General features: G+C 41.8%; 1 protein-coding gene across 1 annotated transcript; it reads right to left on the reverse strand.

Annotated features, from left to right (window-relative positions):
• Positions 1-3,194: 3,194 nt before the first annotated feature.
• tlcd2 (TLC domain containing 2) lies at positions 3,195-19,976 on the reverse strand. The gene is made up of 4 exons (XM_056441460.1): positions 19,798-19,976; positions 19,476-19,558; positions 16,273-16,355; positions 3,195-3,581 (listed from the first exon to the last, which is right to left on the reverse strand). The coding sequence occupies exons 1-4, from the start codon at positions 19,974-19,976 to the stop codon at positions 3,195-3,197; spliced, it is 732 nt and encodes a 243-aa protein (XP_056297435.1).
• Between the last annotated feature and the right edge of the window lie 6,513 nt (positions 19,977-26,489).

Consider the following 26,489-nt stretch of genomic DNA (forward strand, 5'->3'; position numbering starts at 1 on the left):
TTGTGATAAAGTTCTTTATTTTCTGTAATGCAATTAAAAAAACAAAAATGTCATGCATTCTGGATTCATTACAAATCAACTGAAATATTGCAAGCCTTTTATTCTTTTAATATTGCTGATTATGGCTTACAGCTTAAGAAAACTCTAAAATCCTATCTCATAAAATTTTAATATTTCCTCAGACCAAGTAAAAAAAAAGATTTATAACAGCTGAGTGTTTGTCAAGGCTCAGGAAACCCTTGCAGGTGTTTCGAGTTAATTAGACAATTCAAGTGATTTGTTTAATACCCTACTAGTATACTTTTTCATGATATTCTAATATTTAGAGATAGGATATTTGAGTTTTCTTAAGCTGTAAACCATAATCAGCAATATTAAAAGAATAAAAGGCTTGCAATATTTCAGTTGATTTGTAATGAATCCAGAATGCATGACATTTTTGTTTTTTGAATTGCATTACAGAAAATAAAGAACTTCATCACAATATTCTAATTTTCTGAGACAGTCCTGTATATATATATATATATATATATACATATACATAGATATATAGATATATAATATACACAATTCCTCTTGAGTTCTCTCTCTCTCTTATATATATATATCTAATATATATATATTAGATATATATAAAATTATTATCCATTATGAGTAGTCATTAACGCCAAAAATGACTGAAAGTAATATATTTTATTTACTTTCTATGAAGAAAGCAACACTATAAATTACTAGAACAAATTAAAAGTATAACATTTAGTATTTATGATTGTTTACTGACTTCAGAACATTGACATGTTATAATACATATTTTGGATCAGCTGTTCAGTATATACTTTGATAGTTCAGCTCCGACTGCAATTCTTGTCCCATTGTTTTAGTTGAGAGCCCTTTAAATCTGACAATATCTCAAATATATAATATATGACAAGTCAGTTTAACATTAATACAATAATTATTATATATGTTTTCCTTCCCGCTGATTTGCTGTGATATTGGATATAATACTTCAAAATAATGAGATTTTCTCAAATGTGCATTATTGAAAAAAGAAATACAGTTGTTTTCCTTCAATCTTTATTTTCACATAAAACAAATAATGTTAAAATACAAAACATATAAATTGGAGTTTTAATAAAAAATAAATAAGAATCTGCCAAAACATGACAAATTAAAACCATTATATTTACACTTTAAAGGCATAATTCTGTGAAACGTGTTTGCTCTGAGAAAGCAGATGATTTTTTGAAAAAAAATTCAGAATTTACAACAGACAATATTTCACCAATCACCAGAAAAACATCAATAAACAAGCCAAGTTGGTATTATTGTGAGTTTGTGATAAATAAACAGATTATTTTCTCATTCTGTGAGATCGATGCAGCTGCATGGTGAGGGATGTGAGGCAACATGGCTTCATAAACGCCGCCACTTAAAATTCCTTATGTTCACTTCCTATAAAATATATAAAAATAACAAAGAATCCTCCACGGCCTTCTGGACGGTTTAAAATAAAAACAATAAAAGCACCAAAAAAAGCAGAAATGGGACCACAGAGAGCAGAACGAGGAGATTGTTTTAGGCCAAAAGTCCTTCTTAGGAGGCATCTCAACTTGGATGTTATTTATATATCATAATTCATAAACGGCAACACGGTGAATAATTCCAACAACACGTTTACAAATATATAAGCTTGCTTTGTTGGTAAGCACCAGTTGTCTTCACTCCAACCACAAAGCCAAGCTGCATGTTTACAATTTAAAGTACGGATACGAAGAAAAAAAGTGGCAAATCGACTTTCACAATAAAACATTTTTTTTTTACAAAGGGAGCTTATTACTTCTCATTATTAAAAATCTGGAAATTTAACAAACGATAAACCAAATTTAACCGTCTTCATTTCTTTCTTTAGTGCAGCCATGTCTTGAATTTAACGCGGACAAAGAGTTATTTTAGTGGTCTGTGTCATTTTGAAGTAAAACCAGGAGACGCGATGTGCCATAACTTTCGCAAACCGCCACTGAACATTCAGTTAATTTTTCATCATTTTTTTCCCCGCACAAATAAATTACAAATACACACATTCTAACCGCCTAAACAACGATCGTACACAAAAAGGCAACGAGGAAATGAGGTTTTTCCGCTACGATGCGAGCTTTGAGAGAAGACAGCTTTGTGTTTTCTGTATTTACAGATCTCAGATCAGTTTTTAATTCGGTTCTGTGCTTCGTGCTAATATAACTAAAGCAGGTGGAGGTACAGGTCCACGAAGATGTTTAAAAAACCAAAATAAAAGACCTTTCTGGAGCTGTTTGTGCTGATATCAGAGGAGATGTTGAGGAGTGTGCTGCCCCCTAGAGGTCAAACGAAGAATAACGTCTGCGTCGGATCCGAGAGGCTGGAGTTTTTTTTTTTAAGGATGAGGGTTTCATGCTGGATATGTATAATGAACATTATTATATTCTGTTGGTGCTTTTGTAAATGCTTTATCACGGATGTTTGAAAGAAATTGTGGGAGAAGAAAGAAGTTTTCTGAGGTAGCAAGCGTTATTTTAGTTTAGGAGGTTAGTTCAACAAGTTTGGATACGACTGGTTTATTTTTATTTTTTTATCTGAGGTCAATAAAAAAGATTATCCTTCAGATATTTGTACTTGCTTCCCATATTTTCTGTGTTTGTTTTATGTACAGAGCATCTTCACTGACTGGAGGTTACATTTTATAACACACGCGTACACTCACACGTTAGAACATTGAGCTGAACCAAATCACGTGGAAATAAGGCGGTACGGTTTTGTTTTGACAAGAACTTCATTGTAAGAATCCGACATCACTGTCAGTGAGACACTAACGGCACTTCAGGATTATTGGACCACACACATGCACACACACACATGCACACATGCACACACACACACACACAGACAGACAGACAGACACACAAGCCTAAAGTTTAGCTTTTAACATTATGGCTGTGCGTGATCTGTGTTTCATGCAAGGCCACACACACACACACACACACACACAGACGCACACGCACGCACACACTCACCTGAAGTTACAACTAAAGCTAATTGTAGCTTTTAGTATTATGGCTGTGAGTGACACACACACACACTACAGATTACAATCCTTCTCACGTCGTCGTCGTCCTCCTCCTCCTCCTCCTCCTCCTCCTCCTCCTCCTTCCTCCTCCTCACATCTCCTTCTCCTTCTCCTTCTTGGCCTCGCGGCCGCTGCCCTTCAGGAAGTCGCTCCTGAGCAGCCGGCAGAACAGCACGATGTTCATGGCGGTCACGATGGCCATGCCCAGGCTGCCCAGCGTGTAGGCCAGCAGCGGCACGTTGTCGCGGTTGAGCACCAGCCAGCGGGTCATCCAGGCCAGCGTGTTGATGCGGAACACCACGTACGTGCCCAGGTTCACGATGCTGTTGACGCGGTACGGCGTGCCCGCCGCGTCGCCCGCCAGCCGCAGCATCTGCCGCAGGTGCAGGAACACCGAGTTGATCTCCACCAGCAGGGCCACCACGGCGAAGCCCACGTAGCGGCAGGACAGCACGGAGAATCCGAAACAGGTGATCACCTGCAGAGGAAGAGGAGGAGGAGGAGGAGGAGGATTCATTCAATGTTTATGTCATTCTGGTCACATGACATCGGTTCTGTCCATCCTGGAGACGGGTCCTCCTCTGTTGCTCTCCTGGAGGGTTCTTCTTTCTTCTTCTTTTTTCCCCTTGTGAAAGTTTTTTTATCTCTATTTTTTGGGAGTTTTTCCTGATCCGATGTGAGGTCAAAGGTCAGGGATGTCGTATGTGTACAGATTGTAAAGGCCGCTGAGGAGAATTATTAACTTGTTATATTGGGCTATACAAAATTAATTGAAGAGGAAGAGGAAGGTTACAATGGATGTGGTTAGAGAATGCAAATACTATATGTTTAATACTGTAATGACACTGGAGTTGTTTATCACCTTATATGCGTGTGTTTGTGTGTGTGTGTGTGTGTGTGTTTGTTTGTGTAAACAGTGCTAAACAGCAAATGAGGAGCAGATACTGTTTGATCATCAAAGCTACTTATTTACCAATTTATTTTTGACAAATATATATATATATATATACAAATATGAACTCATATTTTCCTCATTGGCAAAATGCATTTTTGTTGAACATCTTTAGTAAGAAAAGTGCCAAGTAGTTTAAGCTTAAAGACTTCATATTACTTTATTATCTCTATTCAATTAGCATAATATGGACATTTTGGAAAGACGACACAAAACGGAAAATTGTGCATTTTAAAGTTGTAAAAATGACCATGAATAAAACTGCAGGCTGGATTTCTCTACAGTCCGTTACAAAGATCATAACGGAGCAGGACACGCTGCAGCAGTAACAATAAATACAAAAATAATGTACATGAATATCATAGGATAATGTGTGTGTGGATAAAGTGAAAATCTAATATAAGATTTATAAGATCTAATTTTTTTAATTCCTTCTCAGAACTCTTTTTTCTTTGCGTCATGATTATTATGATGATGTGGAAGACACCGCCTCATGACTCACGTCTGCTGACCTGCTCTTATGAACGTTTGTGTTGTAACCGAGTTGCAACAAGTGGCCACTAGAGGGAAGCAACGTCACTAAAACACAGAGGCAGCGGGACAGGACACTGAAGAGAGAGAGAGAGAGAGAGAGAGAGGGAGGGCGTGTGTGAGTATGTGTGAGTGAGAGAGCGAGCGAGCGACACACTCAGAGAGAGAGAGAGAGAGAGAGAGAGAGAGAGAGAGAGAGAGAGAGAGAGGGATGTGTGGGTGAGAAGAGGGAGGAGAGGAGGCGGACAGCTGACAGGGATTCATCCCCGTGGTGGGGGTTGTGTTATGTCTGGGGGGGATATTCTAAACCACATGTGTCAAACTCATGGCCCGCGGGCCAAATGTGGCCCGCCACGTCATTTGATGTGGCCCGCCACGTCATTTGATGTGGCCCGCGACGGCATGAAATAAATATGATGCCTTTTCTTAAAAAAGGGAGGAACAAAAATCTTGTGCTTTTATTTTGAAGGTATTTTTTTGCAGCGGACTGCGGTCTGTTCACTCTCCTTCATGCTGCGTTCACGCCAGAGGAGAGGCAACCCTTGCATTGCTTTACTACAGTGGTCGATCTCGGAGACGTTCCCTGTCGATCTCCAAAATGAAATGAAAATAAATTCAGAAACACATTGTTCCTTGTTTTCGAACATTTTCTAAAGTGTCTTCTGAAATGTTGTCTTCCTGACTGGAAGATTGACGTCAGAAAAGATCTCCGCCTGATTTTAATGAACGCCTGAAAGCGGGTTCTCTGACAGCGTGTTCTCAGCTGTGCGCCCCGAGAGAGGGGAACGTACCACTACAGGTGGGGCGCAGGGGAAATGCAGAAACACCTTTATTGATAACTTCACATATTACACAAGCTCAAAGTACACCGACATAAAACTAAGTCATCAATAAATACATGTTGAAATGCCTGTACCTTCGTGTACATGTTTACGTTACGACATTAACAGGTTACGCCTGCGCATGCGCGACAGCCGAGATTCTTGGCGACTTGCCAGGTCTTACCTCCGTGAGTTTGGCTTTTCTGCTGTTGTCCTTCAAAACAAAAGCTCAACATTGAGCTTTTTTTCTAGTCTGATAGACTAATCTGGTTTACTTGAAAGTGATTGCAATTGCATTTATTCTATTATTTGAAAAGGGACAGATGAAGGAGTCACAAATGGTGATTCTCATATTTATTATTATGATAATTATTTAAATCTGAGGATGTCTGTTGAGTTGATGTGAACGTATTCACCAACGGTCTGAGTTCAGAACCAGTCCCAGATGAGAAAACGTTCATGAATACCAATTTTGCCCCGAAAAACTCGTCAGTGGAGTTGAGAAAATCACCAAATCAAAGACCAGGAGCTGGATTACTGACAGACAGCTGACAGACTGCCTCAGACTGTCTGTCATTATGAACCAACTACAAGCTCACAGACAGAGTTCAGTCACAGCCATCACAGTCAGTGCGTTTACATGATGGTATAATTCGATTCTTGCCTTAGTCGGACTATGCTATCTTTTGGGGGATCAGCTGTTATCCCAATATACATGGCAGTGAGTAATTCGAATCATTGGCCGAAAGCATGTCATATCCGATACGATAGGCGGCGCTGTTTTCATTACAACTCGTGGTGATACAGCCATTTCCGCTTGACCTCGTCACCACCACCAACAACAACATTTCGAGAAAGATGGCGAACAGAGAGCGAGGCGAAGCTACATCCCTCTACTGTTCTTCCATGGTGTTAATAGGAGTACAGCGAATGCAAATGGCGCTATTGGCTGAGTTGATAACGGAGAGAAGACGCCGTCGCCGAAGGTACACGGAGAATTTAATTTATCGTCTCTTTCGACTTCCGGGTCACGACATGCGGAGCATTTCAACAGTCTCACCTACTTTTACCGCCCGAGTTTAAAAAATCAGCCCGAATGAGGCGCATTTTTCGCGTCCTGTCATTCACGCGCCCGGCGGACATCCAGACGCGCGTGTGTGTGTGCGCGTGCGTGTGTGACCACATTGACTTTGTATTAACAAACATCCCCAGTTCCCCTATTATGAATTCCTCCATCAGGTCTACGTCAGTGGTCACTAAGGTTGAAGTGAGTGCTGCTTCATGTTGTTCAGTATTTATAATATAGTCAGAAGAAAAGTTAATGTTGAACATGTGAATCTTTTTTAATTACCCTTGTTTAATTTATTTATAGTTTGTGTATAAAAGCTGCTCCTCAAGACTCTGACTTGTAGAGCAGCTTTATGTGTCATAGGTTCAGTGAGACATGAATTACATCTTTTGAGGCTTTTTAAAACCAGACTTTTTTACTTCATGTTTATGCATGAAACCACTGTTTAGACATGTTTTAAAGTCTGAAGTTATTGAGTAGTAATGTATGTTGTATTACCTTGTGTCCTTAAGATTCACTTGTTGGTTCATAATTGACTGTAAAAGGGAATATTACTAAATAGTTTTGTTGTGCATACTGTGATATTCTGAACTCTCAGGTTCAAACTGCACCATCTTTTCATTAAATACATTTGAGAAGTTAAAAATGTCCCTCGATTTAGGTCTCAGCTTGTCATTCAGGGGTGATAGTGCGTCCCAAAGCCAGACCAGTAGAGAACCACTACCCAGACCAGTGGAGAACCACTGCCCAGACCAGTGGAGAACCACCTGTCTCAACTGTGACAAAGCTTTTAACAAAGTTAATGTAATAATGTTTGTTTGATCTTTGATAAAGTAATGTGGGTTAAAATAAATATAATTAAATTAAATAGATTGATTTTATAATATTAAATACATTTGCATATATAGTTATACATTCATATAAGTACACCTAAATAAACAATAAACAAATGCAAAGACAGTTATTTAACAATATGTTCTGCAGTAGTTAGAATTATACCGTGTTAGTGACAACCGGCCCTTTGAGGGCAGCCATGAGGCCGATGTGGCCCTCGGTGAAAATGAGTTTGACACCCCTGTTCTAAACCGTTGGATCCATCACACGTTTGTTCTGCACCTTCAAAGGCTACGTGTGTGTGTGCGTGTGTGTGCGTGTGTGTGCGCGTGTGTGTGTGTGTGTGTGTGTGTGTGTGTGTGTGTGTGTGTGTGTGTGTGTGTGTGTGTGTGTGTGTGTGTGTGTGTGTGTGTGTGTGTGTGTGTGTGTGTGTTAAACACATGCATCCATCTTTGTTTCAAACCCAGAGCAAAGGCAAGAAGAGCTTGGAAGACCCTCATCTGTTTCCATGGAAATGCAAAAACAAGACCATATACACTCTGACCCCCCACACACACACACACACACACTCACCAAGGCCACAGCTGCAGCCCCGTTCACCCTGTGGTCTTCATTTCAAGTCTAATCGGACCCGACGAGATAGAAGTCGACGTAACATAAAAGGTGGCGGGTCACCATGAACCCGTCAGCGATGAGGACACGCCTCCAGGTGTTCCGCCTGCATCGCGGCTCTTTTATGGCGCTTCGTGGTTATCCGTTAGCTGATCTTGGTATCAACACTGATAGCGCGAGGGACCACAATGTTCACGCTCGATAACCAGCAGGGACATTTGTCTCAAATCGACCATCAGGAGGAGAAGAAGAGAAGAACAATAAAAAAGTTATGCGGACAAACAAGACGCCGTGACCTCAGCAGGTCGTCATCGGGGGAACCTGAACACAACCCCGGCTGTACGTCTCTGAGTGGGTCAGTTAGCAGGTGCTAACCGAGCAGATGATGTTGTTTTAAAACTATTAAGTACAAGTTATGCCTCCTGCATTATTCCATATTTATCCAGAATGTGGCGTTAGGCTCCGCCCCCTCTCCACCTCCAGGATCACAAACAGTCATTAGCCTGGTGTAGCAGCACCTGTTCAGCCTCCCTCCCTCCCTTAGGATAAACATCTTCTCTCACACACACACACACACACATAGAGAAACAGACACACACACATAGAGAAACACACACATAGAGAAACACACACACACACATAGAGAAACACACACATAGAGAAACACACACACACACACATAGAGAACACACACACACACATAGAGAAACACACACACACATAGAGAAACACACACACATAGAGAAACACACACACACACATAGAGAAACACACACACAGAGAGAAACACACACACACACATAGAGAAACAGACACACACATAGAGAAACAGACACACACACACATAGAGAAACAGACACACACATAGAGAAACACACACACACACATAGAGAAACACACACACACATAGAGAAACAGACACACACACATAGAGAAACAGACACACACACATAGAGAAACAGACACACATAGAGAAACAGACACACACACACATAGAGAAACAGACACACACACACATAGAAACACACACACACATAGAGAAACAGACACACACACATAGAGAAACAGACACACACACATAGAGAAACAGACACACACACACATAGAGAAACAGACACACACACAGAGAAACAGACACACACACACATAGAGAAACAGACACACACACATAGAGAAACACACACACACACACACACGCATAGAGAAACACACACACACGCATAGAGAAACAGACACACACACACACACACAGAGAAACACACACACACATAGAGAAACACACACACACGCATAGAGAAACACACACACACACATAGAGAAACACACACACACAGAGAAACACACACACACACAGAGAAACACACACACACACACACAGAGAAACACACACACACACACACACACAGAGAAACACACACACACACAGAGAAACAGACACACACACACATAGAGAAACACACACACATAGAGAAACAGACACACACACACAGAGAAACACACACACACATAGAGAAACACACACACACATAGAGAAACACACACACACACATAGAGAAACACACACACACATAGAGAAACACACACACACATAGAGAAACACACACACATAGAGAAACACACACACACATAGAGAAACACACACACACACACATAGAGAAACACACACACACACACACACACACGTTCTTTGAGGGTTCCAGTCTGACCTGTTTTCCCGCCTCCGGTCCTCAGAGACTTTCAGGTTCAGTTCCGGCGGATTTTCTTTTTCTTTCCTCCATAACATTTAGACGCTTTTATCCAGAGAGACTCACGACCATCCAGCGTCGACACAGCTACGGGGAGGAAGTCAGGGTGACGCGTCTTGCTCAAGGGCACATCGGCTAGGGCGGGAATCGAACCGCCGACCCTCTGAAAGCTGCTGACCCGCGGTCGCATTTCATTTCCTGTGGAAGTGAGCGCGAATAAAAAGAAAAAAGATGGCGGTGTCGACCCAGGTCTATAGAAGCATACACACACATACAGATACACACACACATACAGATACACACACACATACAGATACACACACATACAGATACACACACATACAGATACACACACATACAGATACACACACACATACAGATACACACATACATACACACACACATACAGATACACACACATACAGATACACACACATACAGATACACACACATACAGATACACACACACACACATACAGATACACACACATACAGATACACACACACACACATACAGATACACACACATACACACATACAGATACACACACATACAGATACACACACACATATACACACACATACAGATACACACACATACACACATATATATACACACATACAGATACACACACACACACATATATATACACACACATACAGATACACACATACACACACATACAGATACACACACATATATATACACACATACAGATACACACATATATATACACACATACAGATACACACACATACAGATACACACATACAGATACACACACATACAGATACACACACATACAGATACAGATACACACACATACAGATACACACATATATATATACACATACAGATACACACACACATACAGATACACACACACACACATATATATATATACACACACATACAGATACACACGCACAACACACAAGCGCGAGCACACACATACAAGTGCGTGCACAAATACACGCACACACACATACAGACACACACACATGTATTCATACATACACATTTGCACACACACACACACAGACGTACACACACACATACACTCTCACACACACACACTGAGGTCTGACTATACACACACACAATTTATATCTGACGTCAGGTCCGTCTATCTCTCCCTATCACACACACACACACACGCACACAGACACTCTCTCACACACACAAACACACGCACGCACACACACACGCAATATATATCTGACGACAGGTCTGTCCCTCTCTCTCTCTCACACACACACACACATACATATGCACACACACTCTCTCACAAACACACATGCACACACACCACACAATATATAACTGACGTCTGACCACAGGTCTGTGTCTCTCAGACACACACACAGATACACACACACACACACACGATAAAGACACAAGGCGCTGCCTCCATCTAATCTGTGGATTGTATTTTGTTTGTGTGATTTAAACCATCGCTGACACACAAAGAAAAGATGTGGAACATTCCTTCATGCAATAAATAATAATAATTATTATTATTATCAATAATAAATTCCACGAGGGGGAAAACAAAAACATGTAGAGTGAGATATAATAAAACCGTTGGTTTGCAGCCATGTGAGTGGGCGGTGCAAGAGGGGGGGGGGGGGTGCTAAGATATGGGGGTTGAGGACAAGGCAGCGTGTGTGTGTGTGTGTGTGTGTGTGTGTGTGTGTGTGGGGGGGGGGCCATGTGGAGACCAGATGTCTGTCCTCCTGTCATGATCCACAGAGTGGAGGGAGGAACTTTCTGGGGTTTCCCCGCCAAAATAAGATGACTGCAGACACACACACACATCACCCATCTTTCCCCGCGAAGAAAAAAAAAGTGTCTCTCTCTGTCATCTCATTGGCTGTCGTCAACAACGATGTTTGATTGTCATCTTTGTATCATTCAAAGACCTCCGACTGGATGTTTTTATTATTCGGTGTATTATTTATTGTCACATCACGGTGTGGGTCATGACGGGGAGACGCGCCCACAGATTATGGACGACTGGAAATATATCTGTGGGCCGGCTAAACAAAAACATGTCTTGAGCCGTTATAAAATATAAAGAACCGTGGCCATTTAATAAACACACGCCACGTCAACAAGAGCTATTTTAACAATTTTGTGTGTTAGAATAAAGAAAATACTTGTGAGATTAGAATGAGATGTGTATATAACGGTATAATTCTCTATAATTTGCTCCTCTCTGCCTTCACGCAGTCAGATTTCAGTCCTTAGAAATCAACATTGCGCCTGTGGATTTACGTTTTTCATCATAAAGGAAATTCATATTCCTGTGGTTGATATTTTTGACGATTTGACCGAGGATTAAATTGGAAATAAGCGCCTGATTGTATAGCGTGTGAGCTTCACGGAGGCGTCCGGGGGGGGGGGGGGGGGGGGGGGGGTCACAGTTCAGCATTCCAGAATTAATTTCCAAGTAATTTCCAAGTGATTCTTGAGTTATTCTTCCGGTTATGTTTATCGTTGGTTGTCGAGTTGTGTTTGGGGCGGGTCCAAATGGATTCCCTATAGTCTTGTAGCCCTGGCTCTGCTGTTTAATATGGCGTATGACATCATTATATTTGTTCATTATCACCAAAAAAGACATCTACACACGTGATGTATGGACTCATTTGTTTTTCATTCGAATAAACAAACAACACAAAGATACATTAAAAAAACAATCCTCTTCATTTCTGATTTCGCATTAACACTCGACACAATGCTTCATAATGCAGAATCAATCCCTGGAGGACGTGCACGCCTCAGGAAACGGATCAGATGAGCTTCGGATACGCTTGAATAAACATGGAGACCACAAACCACAGACGTCTGCCCCCTGCAGCCCACCTGCCTGTACTGCAGCCGCTGCGTCGGGCTGCCGGTGAAGCAACAGGCGGAAACGGCTGGGTATACGGGAAAATCTAGTTCCGCATATTTAAAGTTGTTGCGACGCATTCCAACGACACGTCATCATCAAAGCGTTCGCAACATGACACAAGAACCAAACGCCATTCACAGTTTGCCCATGGGAGGCAAATATATCTTGTTCTTCATGCCTGGTGAACTGAGACGAGTTCCATTCAGGTCCACTACCGTTCAAAAGTTTGGGGTCACTTAGAAATGTCCTTATTTTTTAAAAGTAAAGCACTGTTTTTTTCAATGAATATAACATTAAATTAATCAGAAATACTCTCTCTACATAGTTAATGTGGTAAATGACTATTCTCTGGTGTTTAATGAAGTCTCTACAGAGGTGTGTAGAGGCCCATCTCCAGTGTTCTAGTGGTACTTTGTGTTATCGACTTAGAAGACTAACGGAGGGGTATAAAACCCTTGAAAACCCTTTTTATGTGAGCGCAGCTGAAAACAGTTATGCTGGTGAGAGAAGCTGTAAAACTGAAATGTACTGTTGTCTTGTAAAGGAGACTTTTCGAGAAGCATGAGGGCTTTTCCTGGTTACAAATAAATAAAAAATATATATGAATTAATAAATAAAGAAAATAAAGAAAATAAAATAAATAAAATATTTTAAACCATTTATCCAAAAACTAGTTATGAGCCGTTATCCAAAAATACTGCATGAAATGTCAACATGCTCACTTATGGTATTTATTTTATTGTCTGTCACTGTTTTATGTTGCATGTCTGAAACTTTGTTTAATATATATAATGTGCTCCTGCTGTCTTGGCCAGGGCACTCATTTGTTTTCTCAATGAGGCTTTTACAGGTTAAATACATTTAAATATATATATATTTTAAACACTGCGTCACTCATGTAAACTCAGAAGCGGTTATATTTCTGTATCAACATGTGAACCTCATTCAAACCTGAGTAAATGGAGCTGATGATTGGTAAACCAATAATTTTATACGGAGGTAATTCAACTAACTCTGCCTAACGAGGAGCGGGAGGACGCTTTCATGGAAAGACACGACACACATGCTGAGAAAACTACAGTTTTCACCCTGAGAGAGAGAGAGGGAGAGAGAAAGAGAGAGAAAGGTCAACGATAGAGAGAGGCCAAAGAGAGAGAGAGAGAGGTCAACGATAGAGAGAGAGAGAGGTCAACAATAGAGAGAGAAAGGCCAAAGAGAGAGAGGTCAATGAGAGAGAGAGGTCAAAGAGAGAGAGAGGTCAACGATAGAGAGAGGCCAAAGAGAGAGAGCGAGAGAGAGAGGTCAACGATAGAGAGAGGCCAAAGAGAGAGAGAGAGAGAGAGAGGCAGGTCAAAAATAGAGAGAGAAAGGCGAAAGAGAGAGATACGTTAAATAGAGAGAGAGAGGTCAACGAGAGAGAGAGGTCAAAGAGAAAGAGAGAGAGATAGGCCAAAGAGAGAACGAGGTCAAATAGAGAGAGAGAGAGAGATAGGTCAAAGAGAGAGAGAGGCGATAGAGAGAGGTCAAAGAGAGCGAAATAGGCCAAAGAGAGAGAGAGGTCAAATAGAGAGAGAGAGGCCAACGAGAGAGAGAGAGGTCAAATAGAGAGAGATGGAGAGAGGTCAAATAGAGAGAGAGAGAGGCCAAATAGAGAGAAAGAGAGAGGTCAAAGAGTGAGCAGCCAAAAAGAGAGAGAGAGAAAGAGAGAGGCCAAAGAGAGAGAGAGGCCAAAGAGAGAGAGAGACAGGTCAAAGAGTGAGCAGCCAAAAAAGAGAGAGAGAGGCCAGAGAGAGAGAGAGAGGCCAAAGAGAGAGAGAGACAGGTCAAAGAGTGAGCAGCCAAAAAGAGAGAGAGAGAGAGAGAGAGAGGAGCTGGTCCACTTGGTGTTCACTGTGTTCTTGATCAAGAAGCTGAAGACACAACGTTGGACGTTCTGCTTTCCACTTGCTGAACACGGGGAAACAATCTCCCCTCCTCTCTGGCGTCCTTCACTTCTGGCTCATAGTTTTAATAACGAGCTCACTCTTTCCAGAGTCACGGGCAAACTGACCCTATTATTATATTAACCGTGTGCACTGCACTTAGTCCACCGCCGACAATGACCAGTTTCACTCAACTCTTAACATACATATATATATATATATATATATATATATATGCAGTCACCATATTCCTGGCAGAACTATCGTGACTTCCTGTTTTCCAAAGGAAGCCCGAGGCTGTGGCTGGAGCCTCAAACACAAACAACGAGCTGTAATCTCCCCTTCGGTCAAGGGGAGAGAAAACCTCCCGTGGAATGTTTGAAATCATCGTTTCTCTGAGACGACAACGAGATCAACACAACTCCACGTCCACCTCGTGCTGTTTACCACCACGACCTGGATAACTGAGGAAACCCTCGGGAGGGAAGGAAGTATAAGAAAGGGAGTGAGTAAATGAGTGAGTGAGTGAGAAAGTAAGTAAATGAGTAAGTAAGTAGGTCATTAAGTCATTAAGTACATAAGTAAGTATGTAAGTAAGTACGTAAGTATGTAAGTGAGTAAGTAGGTCATTAAGTCATTAAGTACATTAGTAAGTACTTAAGTAAGTACTTAAGTACATAGGTCATTAAGTACATAAGTGTACGTAAGTAAGTGAGTAAGTAGGTCATTAAGTACATAAGTAAGTAAGTACGCAAGTAAGTACGTAAGTAAGTAGGTCATTAAGTCATTAAGTACATTAGTAAGTAAGTACGCAAGTACGTAAGTAAGTACGTAAGTGAGTAAATAGGTCATTAAGTCATTAAGTACATAAGTAAGTATGGAAGTACGGAGGTCATTAAGTACATTAGTAAGTACGCAAGTACGTAAGTAATAAGTACTTAAGTAAGTACTTAAGTACGTAGGTCATTATGTACATAAGTGTACGTAAGTAAGTACGTAAGTGAGTAAGTAGGTCATTAAGTCATTAAGTACATAAGTAAGTAAGTACTTAAGTAAGTACTTAAGTAAGTAAGTAAGTAGGTCATTAAGTCATTAAGTACATTAGTAAGTAAGTACGCAAGTACGTAAGTAAGTACGTAAGTGAGTAAATAGGTCATTAAGTCATTAAATAAGTAAGCCTGCCACACACACTTCCGACACACACTTAAATTAAATAAACAGCTCTTTTACGAGGTGAGCGACGCACCACGACAACAAGACAACAGAAAGCAAACACACACACACACACACACACACACACACACACACACACACACACACACACACACACACACACACACACACACACACACACACACACACACACACACACACACACACACACACACACACACACACACACACACACCGCAGCTGAAAGTCACCTGAAAGTCACGCAGTCACATGTAAAGAGAGAAGATATTCAAGAAGTAGATCAGAAAAAAAGAGCCAGAATACGGGAGGGGAGGGGTTAAGTGATCCGATTGGTGCTTCTCTTCAACTTTCGAGGCGTTAAAGGAGGCGGAATGCTCTGCAGGAGTGTGTGTGTGTGTGTGTGTGTGTCACTTTGTTCTTTTGTCACAGGACAAGAAAGTCTGGTATTTGTTGTCTCCATGAGCTCCTGAGCTGTGCGCTGGGGGTCAAAAATGAATCCATGTGCACAAGTAGAGGACGTGCACCCGTTTCTGAGAGGTCAGATTATCTTTGAAGTTTAGTGTGTAACTGTGACGGCTTGAAGGAGACCTACCACGATGTGATGAAAGAGAAGCTCCCAGGACTGACTCAGCTTCTGGTGGCCCACCATGTCCAGGAAGTCGTAGATGAAGTAACCTGCGGGGCAGAGAGCATTCGGCCGATGGGAACAACGTCTTTAGGTCCGGAGGTTTAATCGTCGGAAAAGAGACTTATTGGGCAGAAGAAGCCTCGAGCACATGAAGGGGGGGACATTTACATATTTTTTTAGGGGGTATTTTTCGCCCCCACTTACTGAGATCCAAGGGCATTAAAAAAGAAATTGGGGGAACCTTTTTTAAACATTTAACCTTTGTTAAAAAATAATAAATATACTTATTTAGGCTTACAGTATATAAGGAATAGTCATACAAATTGCAACAATAAGACTATTAGGCAGTAGTCTATGGATTAAAAGTGTCTTATATTTTTGTAACAAAAAAAAACAGAAAACATAAATCAGACAATCATATTCATATTTTTTCATGGTTATTTATTGTCATTAAATTTTTTGTTAAACAACTATTAACAATTATAACTTATTTATTTGTTTTTTTTATAATTCAAAATTCTCCTCGTGACATCAGGGGCAACATTATATTTCTTAAGGGCAGTTTTGCCCTCGTGTATTTCCGCCATTGTATGAAGTGCATCGGGGGGTGGGGGTGGGGGGGGGGGGCGCCGCTTCCATGACGACAGCGATGGCAAGCGAGATTTGTCTCGAAGAGAGGCTATTCATAACCGGCAAGCCCCGCCCCTTCCTTTCCCCACCAGCCGTCTCCATGGGGACGGCTATTCAAAAATGCTGGAGACATAATGAAGTATTGAGGATGAGGATGAGGATGAAGGATGAAAGGTTGTGAGGGAGCGACTGGAATTGAAACCCCCGTTGTGTTAGAAAAAAAGAGACGAGGACACATTGCGGCAACACGTTTGTTCTCACAATTTGCATATATATATATTTATATCAATATAAATATAAATAAATATTTATATATACATATTTAGATATAAATATATATATATAAAAATAAATATATACATAAATATTTATATATAAATATATATATACAGATATATATATAACCGATGCCTGAGAACTTCCCCAAAGTACCAAATGTATTTATTTTTATTAATCAAGAGCCTGAGGAGTGACATTCATTGGCAAAAGTTTACATCAAACTAGTCAAACCGGCTTTCCGGCTGACGCCGAGTGTCGATTCGACGTCTCAGAAACTCGGATTCAAACATCTGGCTCAGCCGGATATGTTACTGGATACATGTAAACATCTTTTTACTGAGGCCTTTTGTTTGCACTTCACTTGCATTATGAACAATTATTCATATATAACAATTTATTTACGAGTTATCTTACTATTCTATGGGTGAAAACCCACCAGGTAGAGAGCATTGCTCTGTATTTAATGTTTTACTCCGATACGATTACTTTAAAAAAAAGAATACTTAAACTATGAATCTTTTTACGACATGTTATATTTTTAGGGATTTTTTAAAATAGAATTTTTTTGGACCAAACTTTTTGATGAAACCTCATTCTGTACTATCATGATATTTTTTTAACATTAGAAATTCAGGATTTTTGTGTGTTCCTCTACATGTTGGGTTCCTCTGAAAGACATTGCACAAGGTCTTCATTCAACAAGTGGAGAATAACTCGCAGCGTGGTATCACGGCGTGCCGGGCTGCAGAACAACCCCCCCCCCTCCCCATCTCCATGCTTTGAGTGAATGACTCCCCTCTCTGTTTCTGCACAGCTAGAATAAATCTGACTTTTTTCCTCCTGCGCGCTTACTGTCCTGGTGATATCACGTGACTCGTACAGGGTGCCTATAGGACCCATAATAATGCCCTCCATTGATCTTCACAAAGCGGCGATGCCCCCCCCCACACACACGTTTGCTTCTCCAACTTCCTGAAAGAATGTCAAACATTCTGGGAATCCATGTGGAGGTTTTGTTGATCCGCACAGATCCAAACACATTTTGATTTGTGGGTTATAAGAGGGCTCACAAGCGGCTTCAAGAACACTTTGAGGATAAATGAGGGGAAAAAAGGAAAATATGCTATTTTAAGAAGGTTTGCATGTGTATTTTTATGTTTGAGAAATCTTAATAAAATAAAGCTACGTCTAATTCCTTGAGTTTCTGATTTGGTCTGCAGAGAGTAGACGGTAAACAAGTCAATGTAGCCGACAATGTGGATTCCAAGAAGCAATGTGTAACGTTATTTTTTTATGTATTATTTTGTTTTATGTTTATTATTGTTTTATGTTTTATTTTTGTTATATTTTTGTTGTTTTGTGTTTGTTATTGTTTTAAGTTTGTTGATGTTTTGTTTTATTTTATTTTTGTTGTTTTATGTTTGTTATTGTTTTAAGTTTGTCATTGTTTTATGTTTATTATTGTTTTATGTTTTATTTTGTTTTATTTTTGTTGTTTTATTTTGTTATATTTTTGTTGTTTTGTGTTTATTATTGTTTTGTTTTTGATATTGTTTGTTTTATTTTGTTTTATTTTTGTTGTTTTGTGTTTGTTATTGTTTTAAGTTTGTCATTGTTTTATGTTTATTATGGTCTGTCGAAGGTATACAGATGCAAATTAGCTGTGTAGCTACAATCTGGTACAGAGCATCACATGGTGACATTTATGTTTTAACTGCACATAGTCACTTTTAAATAAAGTAATAATAATAATTTTGTATGAAAAATAATAACAGAATCGGCAGGATAAGTGAACTTTAGTCCAGAAAAAGAGTGTAAATAATGACCATCTCTAGTTCATTCATACGCCAGTGAGAATGTTTAAAGTTTAAGTTTTCCTGGTAAACCCTCAAACGTTTTCATTAAACTACAATATGGAAATAAATGTACAACGTCAGTAGAAACAATAAACAGCCGTGTGACAATATCAACATTTCTAACGGCTGATTCGTTGAGCGTTGGGGTTGGCACTGATGTCTGACAACGTTTCCTCAGGTAATGCAAACACTGCAGCTGTTGTGTAATTTATGGTTGACATGTAACCCTGTGATAAAAAAGAAAGAAAAAAAAGAAGTAGACCAAGGGATGGGTCATGTAACTTCCGGATTCCCCCCCCTTTGATGGCATCATGGGTGCACCAACCTCCCCCCCCCCCCCTCGACCCAGCCCATTCAACACCACACATACATATTCATAACTGAACACCGTGAAGTACTCACCGATGGAAAACGACACCAAAGAGTGAGAGAACACAGAGTGGGTTTCTATCAAATCTTCAGCCATCTTTGGGTGAAGAAAAAAACTGCAAAGATGAACACAGGGAGTTCAGATACAAATAATCCCCCCTAAAATATGTGTGTTTTACAGTTTAGAGGAACTTGATACTAGATTATATATCTCTAAATATATCCTGAAGTTAAACAGCATGGCTAAAAATGAAGAAACTGGCGCCAAAAGCCATTCAGCATCCATGTATTTAAAATAAAACATGCATAAAGAATGAATCAGATGATTTTATTTTATTTATTTTATCAAACTCACCACAGCACTGCCCACATCGCGGTGATGAAGCTGTGCACAAAGGATGTGGAGATGTTCCTCCACCTCCACGCGTTCCTGCAGGCCGACTCGGGCACCGTCAGCATCCCGACCGCAGTGTTGACAAGGCGGAAAAACCCGACGGAGCTCCCGGTGGTGAAGATCACGGAACTCAGCTCCATGGCGCGGAAATAAAACACGATATATACTTGTTCCGAGCCACGTGAGGACCCGTGAAGAAGAAGAAAAAGAAGAAGAAAACGTGTTTCTTCCAGAGAGAGAGAAGGCGTGGGTCTGACCACTGATTTGAAGTGTGTAGTATTTTCCCCCCTCACAGGTGTGTGGCCGGTGAGTGGTGGGGGGCGTGGCCTCTTCTACCGTTCTGAAACTGTCCTCTTGTAAAACACCATCTCTCTCTCTCTCTCTCGCTCTCTCTCTCGCGCTTGTGTAACTTTTTTGTTGTTGACATCAACAACAGAAAAACCAAGGACCGCGTTTTCCACGCCCCCTTACGACGAAAAGGGCACATGTAACGTCATGCAATATATATTTTAATTACTATAACAAATATTGCGTAACGATGGATGCAGTCAGTGCAAATAAAACACAAGAAAATATTTATTTTTTAATGACTGTAAAAATATTGCGTAATGATGGATGCATTCATGCAAATGAAATATAACATATATTTAAAAACGACTAAAGAAATATTGCGTAACGATGGATGCAATAATGCAAATGAAACACAATAAAATATATATATTTTAATTATTATAAAAATATTGTGTAACGATGGACGCATGAATGCAAATAAAATATAATAACATACTTTTTTTTTAAATTACTACAACAATATTGCGGAAAATCAAACATATATTTTAATTACTCTAAAAATATGGCATAACGATGAATGCAATAAAGCAAATAAAATGTTATAAAATGTATTTAAAATGTCTAATCAGTCAGAGGAATGCCATGCAGTATGCTGTGAAATGTAAAAATAGTGGAAGTAGCCTAAATAAGAACAAAATAATGTACAAAGTGTTACGATCTCAGACACTTAGGAAGTAGGACCCAATTGCACGACCCGGGAGACAGAGATAAAGTATTTGTAAGTACTTTATTTTTCGGTTCTGCAGTGAACAAAATGAAAGCGCTCACGTAGTGAGGGATCAAAAACTTTTCAAGAGCACAACATAACCCGACCTGATCATGGCAAAAGACCAGACGAACTGACAAGGAACACTGGGAGACAGGGGAATTTAAGCACATGGTAACAAGACACAGGTGGGACCAATCAGGGGCGGGGCTGACACTGATGAGCATAGGAGACAGGTGTGATGACAGGTGAAAACAATCAGGAAGCCTGGAATGAGAGAAAGCGAACATAAATGACCTGAACCTCTCTAGCATATCTGTCGGTGCACAACAGTACCCCTCTAGGGCCAACTCCTGATGGCCCAGGCTGATTGTAAAAGTCGTGGATAAGAGTCTTGTCTACGATAAATGAAGCAGCTATCCAGCTTCTAGCCTCAGGACCGTAACCCTTCCAGTCTACCAGGAATTGCATGCCCGTCCCCCTATTACAGACCTCCAGTATCTCACGGACCTTGTAAACGTCACCCCTTCAAAGAACTGGGGCGGTGGAGGGGCTTGGAGGCGGAACAAGTGTGCTCTCACACACCGGCTTGATTCTACTAACGTGAAACGTTGGGTGCACTCTCAAGGTCCTGGGAGTTGCAAGCGTGCACGCCGGGTTGATGACTCTGGACACTGGAAACGGACCCACAAATCTCGGAGCCAGTTTCTTTGAGGCGACATGGAGTGGTAAGTCTTTGGTAGAGAGCCAAACCTTTTGGCCTGGACTGTAGGAGGAGCGACCCTGCGATGAACGTCCGCAACAGCCTTCATCCGAGCTGAACTGGAGAAGAGACTGGCGAGCACCAGCCCAAACTCTGCGACAACGTCTGATCATGGCATGTGCCGATGGAACCATCACCTCTTCCTCGTTGTTAGGGAAAAGTGGAGGCTGGAAACCATTGACACAATGGAATGGAGAGAGACCTGTGGCCGCCGTTGGCAGGCTATTGTGGGTAACCTCGACCCATGTGAGGTGCTCCCTCCAGGTGGTCTGGTTCCGGGAGACGGGACAAAGTGGCGTAGTCTCTAGTTCTTGGTTCAGACGCTCCGACTGTCCATTTGACTGAGGGTGATATCCTGATGACAGGCTGACGGTGGCACCTATGAGTCGACAAAACTCTTTCCAGAAGGCGGAAATGAATTGTGGACCCCTGTCGGAAACAATGTCATTAGGAATCCATGGATCCTGAATCGTGATTCATCATGACCTCTGCGGTGACTTTGGCAGAGGAAGCTTGGTCAATGGGATGAAGTGAGCCATCTTTGAAAATCGATCAACCACTGTTAGAACCGTAGTCTTGCCTCTGGATGAGGAAATCCTGTCACAAAATCCATCGAAATGTGTGACCAAGGACGATGGGGAATCGGCAGCGGCTGGAGCAAGCCCATCTTAACTTGAGATGAGGTCTTATTACACGCACACACCGGACAAGCCGCTACATACTCGGCCACATTTTTCTTCATGGATGGCCACCAGAAACGTTGTTGAATCCTGAACATTGTTCTTGCTACTCCCGGATGGCACGAAAGCACAGATGAGTGAGCCCAGTGGATGACCTTGGAGTGAAGAGCCTCAGGAACAAACAGCAGATTGTTGGGACACTCGCTAGGCGCTGGATTCATGACATTTGCCTCTTTAACGTCTGACTCCACTTGCCAGGAAAAGGCTCCGATCACCCGGTTAAGTGGAAGGATGGTCTTGGGCTCTACCGCAAGTGGTTCGGGATCGTAAAGACGAGACAAAGCATCGGGTTTCTGATTCTGAGACCGGGACGAAAAGAGAGTGTGAAGTTGAATCTACTAAAGAAAAGTGTCCACCTGGCCTGACGGGAGTTGAGACGCTTAGCCTTTCTTATATATTCTAGATTCTTGTGATCTGTCCAGACTAAAAACGGTTGCTCTGCACCCTCCAGCCAGTGTCTCCATTCCTCGAGGGCAGCTTTTACAGCTAACAATTCCTTGTTTCCCACGTCATAATTCCGCTCTGCCGTTGTCAACTTCCGCGACAGGTAAGCACATGGATGCATCTTGTTGTCTTCTGCAGAACGTTGAGACAGTACTCCTCCAATTCCCTCATTGGAAGCATCCACCTCGACCATAAACTGGCGCTGGGGATCTGGAATGGTGAGTATGGGAGCTGATGTGAATCTATCTCTGAGAAGTTTGAAAGCAAGATCCGCCTGGGGTCCACTTGAAGGAACCTTAGGAGAAGTCAGAACATGCAGAGGAGCAGCAACAGAACTGAAATTCCTAATAAACTTCCTATAGAAGTTAGCAAATCCTAGGAACTGCTGAACCTTTTTCCTGGAGTCTGGTGTGGGCCACTGGGATACTGCACTGACTTTCGCAGGATCCATTTGGATATGATTAGGTGAGACTATGTATCCTAAGAAAGACACCTCTTCTGTGTGGAACTCGCACTTCTCTGCCTTGACATATAGCTGATTATCCAGTAGTTTCTGCAAAATTTGGCGGACATGGTTAACATGAGATTTAGCGTCTGGGGAGAAAATCAGTATGTCATCCAGATACACAAACACTGAAATATTCAAGAATTCCCAAAAACCTCATTCACAAAAGCTTGAAAAACAGCGGTGCATTGCACAGTCCAAAAGGCATTACCAAGTACTCAGTGACCATTCTGAGTGTTGAATCCAGTCTTCCACTCATCCCCTTGTTTTATTCTAACCAAGTGATATGCATTTCTTAAATCCAACTTGGTGAATATCTTGGCCGTTTGAAGCAGTTCAAAAGCAGATGACATGAGTGGCAGAGGATAGCGGTTCTTCACCGTAATGTCATTTAGTGGACTGTAGTCTATGCAAGGTCTCAGAGACCCGTCTTTCTTTCCCACAAAAACGAATCCCGCTCCGGCTGGAGACGATGAAGGACGGATAATCCCTGATTTGAGTGAAGAGGAGATGTATTCATCCATTGCTGTTCTCTCAGGTCTCGAAATCGAGTAAAGTCTCCCCTTGGGAATGGGGGCTCGACAAGTAAGAGATCAATGGGACAGTCAAAATCTCGGTGAGGAGGTAGCGACAAGGCTTTAGACTTGTTAAACGCTTCTTTTAAATCATGGTAACAGGAAGGTACCTTGTGTAGATCAGGATAGTCAGGGTGATCTATAATGATCCTACTAGAGTCTGTTGGTGCATTAACAGGTTGCGAAAGTTTACACCTGCCCTTACAATCCTCTCCCCATTCCTTAACTTTCCATGAAGGCCAGTCTATGTGAGGATTGTGGATCTTCAACCAAGGAAACCCCAAAATAATCGGGTGCTGAGTCGACTCAAAAATATGAAATTGCATGCTCTCGGTATGGTCCTTATTTATAGTAATCTGTATGGGCTCAGTGCAATGGGTAACTGTGAACAACAAGCGGCCGTCTAAGGCACTGGCACTAACAGGATGAGATAGCGGGACAGTTTTATTTTTAGCTGTTTGACTAGGCCCCAGTCTATAAGGCTTTCGTCAGCCCCTGAGTCTATTAACACACCCTGGTCAATGGTCTGATTGTTAATACAAATGTCTACCTGAGTAACAGGTCGAGGAGGGAAGTCTGCGGGAAACTTGCTCACCAGCGCCCTCCTTTTGACTGGTGAGCACGATCTTTTCCCGGGCATGAAGCGAGTTGATGACCCGGCTGGCCGCAGTAGAAACAGCAACCCTCCGTGAACGGCGCTGCCTCTCCTCCAGAGAAAGCCTGGTTCTTCCAAGCTGCATGGGTTCACCGGAGTCATTCGAAGTGTAGTCCTCTGATGGTCCGGTAACATGAGCTGGAAATCCTCCGCTGGCGGCACGACCCTCCGAGGCGAATTCTGGAAGCTGGGAATAACATCTCGGTTGCGTCGGCGCTCCTCTCTCTTTCGAAGACGGTTATCGATCCGGATGGCCACAGCGATGAGGATTCCAGATCCCGGGTGTCTCCAGTGGAGCCAGCTGGTCCTTTATCGGTTCGAAAGTCCTGTCATGAAGGCGTCACGAAGAGCGGAACATTCCATCCGCTGTCCGCTGCTGCTGTACGAAACTCGATGGCATAATCAACCACCTGACGGTTGAGCTGACGTATTTGAAACAGTCTTCTGCTGGCCTCCGTAGCAGGCGATGAGTGGTCAAAAATGCGGCTCATAGTCTCTATGAAATCGGCCAATGAGTAACATAGTTCGGTGTCTCTAGACCATTCTGCAGTAGCCCAGGCTGCAGCTCTTCCCGTTAAATGAGACACAATAAACGCCACTTTACCATGCTCAGATAAAAACGCTGCTGGGTTGTGTTGAAAATGCAGATCACACTGTACCAGAAAGGCTCTGCAATTCGAAGAGTCTCCGGAAAATCTCTCCGGAAGAGCCAGCCGTAACGGTGAGGAAACAGCCTGGCCTGGGTAGACAGAGGGAGTATTGACAGGCAAATTCTCAGCTGTGGATGACGTCACCGGAGGAGCAGTCTGTTGATGAGTGAAAAATTATTCATTTGGGCAACCAGTTGTTGCATCTGTGTAGATAATTCTTCCTGAACCCGGCCTGGCGTCCTCTCAGCTCTTGTATTTCCGGCTGACTTTGTCCAGTTTTTCCTCGTGATGAAAAATCGTCACGCCCTGTACCGACAGAGCGGCGTGAAGCGTTCTTGGGTCGGCTGGGTCCATAATGTGGTCAGTTCGTTCTGTTACGATCTCAGACACTTAGGAAGTAGGACCCAATTGCACGACCCGGGAGACAGAGATAAAGTATTTGTAAGTACTTTATTTTCGGTTCTGCAGTGAACAAAATGAAAGCGCTCACGTAGTGAGGGATCAAAAACTTTTCAAGAGCACAACATAACCCGACGTGATCATGGCAAAAGACCAGATGAACTGACAAGGAACACTGGGAGACAGGGGAATTTAAGCACATGGTAACAAGACACAGGTGGGACCAATCAGGGGCGGGGCTGACACTGATGAGCATAGGAGACAGGTGTGATGACAGGTGAAAACAATCAGGAAGCCTGGAATGAGAGAAAGCGAACATAAATGACCTGAACCTCTCTAGCATATCTGTCGGTGCACAACACAAAGAAATCATAAACAAAGTGCTAATAATGATTATGGTAAAACTACATGCCATAATTTAAGACTCTTTCATGAAACAATTCAGAAGAAACAGAGTCAGATTTAATATATAAAAACATTAGAATGTAGAAGAAAGTATTGTCTGACCGAGCACGATGAGCATGTGAAGGCAACACGGATGACGTATTGTTGTGGACCACCGGAATATTTCTAATGGATTTTGAATTATTTTGCAGGAAATAAACTCTTTGACAAACATATGTTCATGACACTCGCACGTCTTTGTTCTGCAAAATAATTATTCGCAAATTTAAACAACTGTTGTGAATTTTGAAGCCTCGAATACAATCACCGGAAGTAAAAAAGCAAACTTCAGGCTATAAACGAACTAAACTGAAACACAACGAGGCGGTCTCATGCACCAAACGATGCATCGATGGATTTAGGACTCATTCTTGCACCACTCTCTCTCGAGCAACCGTGGATTTATTCCAATAGTAGTTTA

Source organism: Pseudoliparis swirei, chromosome 20 (genome assembly GCF_029220125.1).
Source record: "Pseudoliparis swirei isolate HS2019 ecotype Mariana Trench chromosome 20, NWPU_hadal_v1, whole genome shotgun sequence".
Classification (NCBI taxonomy): domain Eukaryota; kingdom Metazoa; phylum Chordata; class Actinopteri; order Perciformes; family Liparidae; genus Pseudoliparis; species Pseudoliparis swirei.

Bases quoted from the DNA above. Each gene is read 5' to 3' on its own strand.
- tlcd2 (XM_056441460.1), bottom strand. From the start codon at position 19,976: ATGGAGCTGAGTTCCGTGATCTTCACCACCGGGAGCTCCGTCGGGTTT. The intron at 16,356-19,475 runs GTGAGTACTTCA...TCTGCCCCGCAG, and splicing joins TTTGGTGTCGTTTTCCATCG to GTTACTTCATCTACGACTTC. The intron at 3,582-16,272 runs GTAGGTCTCCTT...CTTCCTCTGCAG, and splicing joins TTCTCTTTCATCACATCGTG to GTGATCACCTGTTTCGGATT.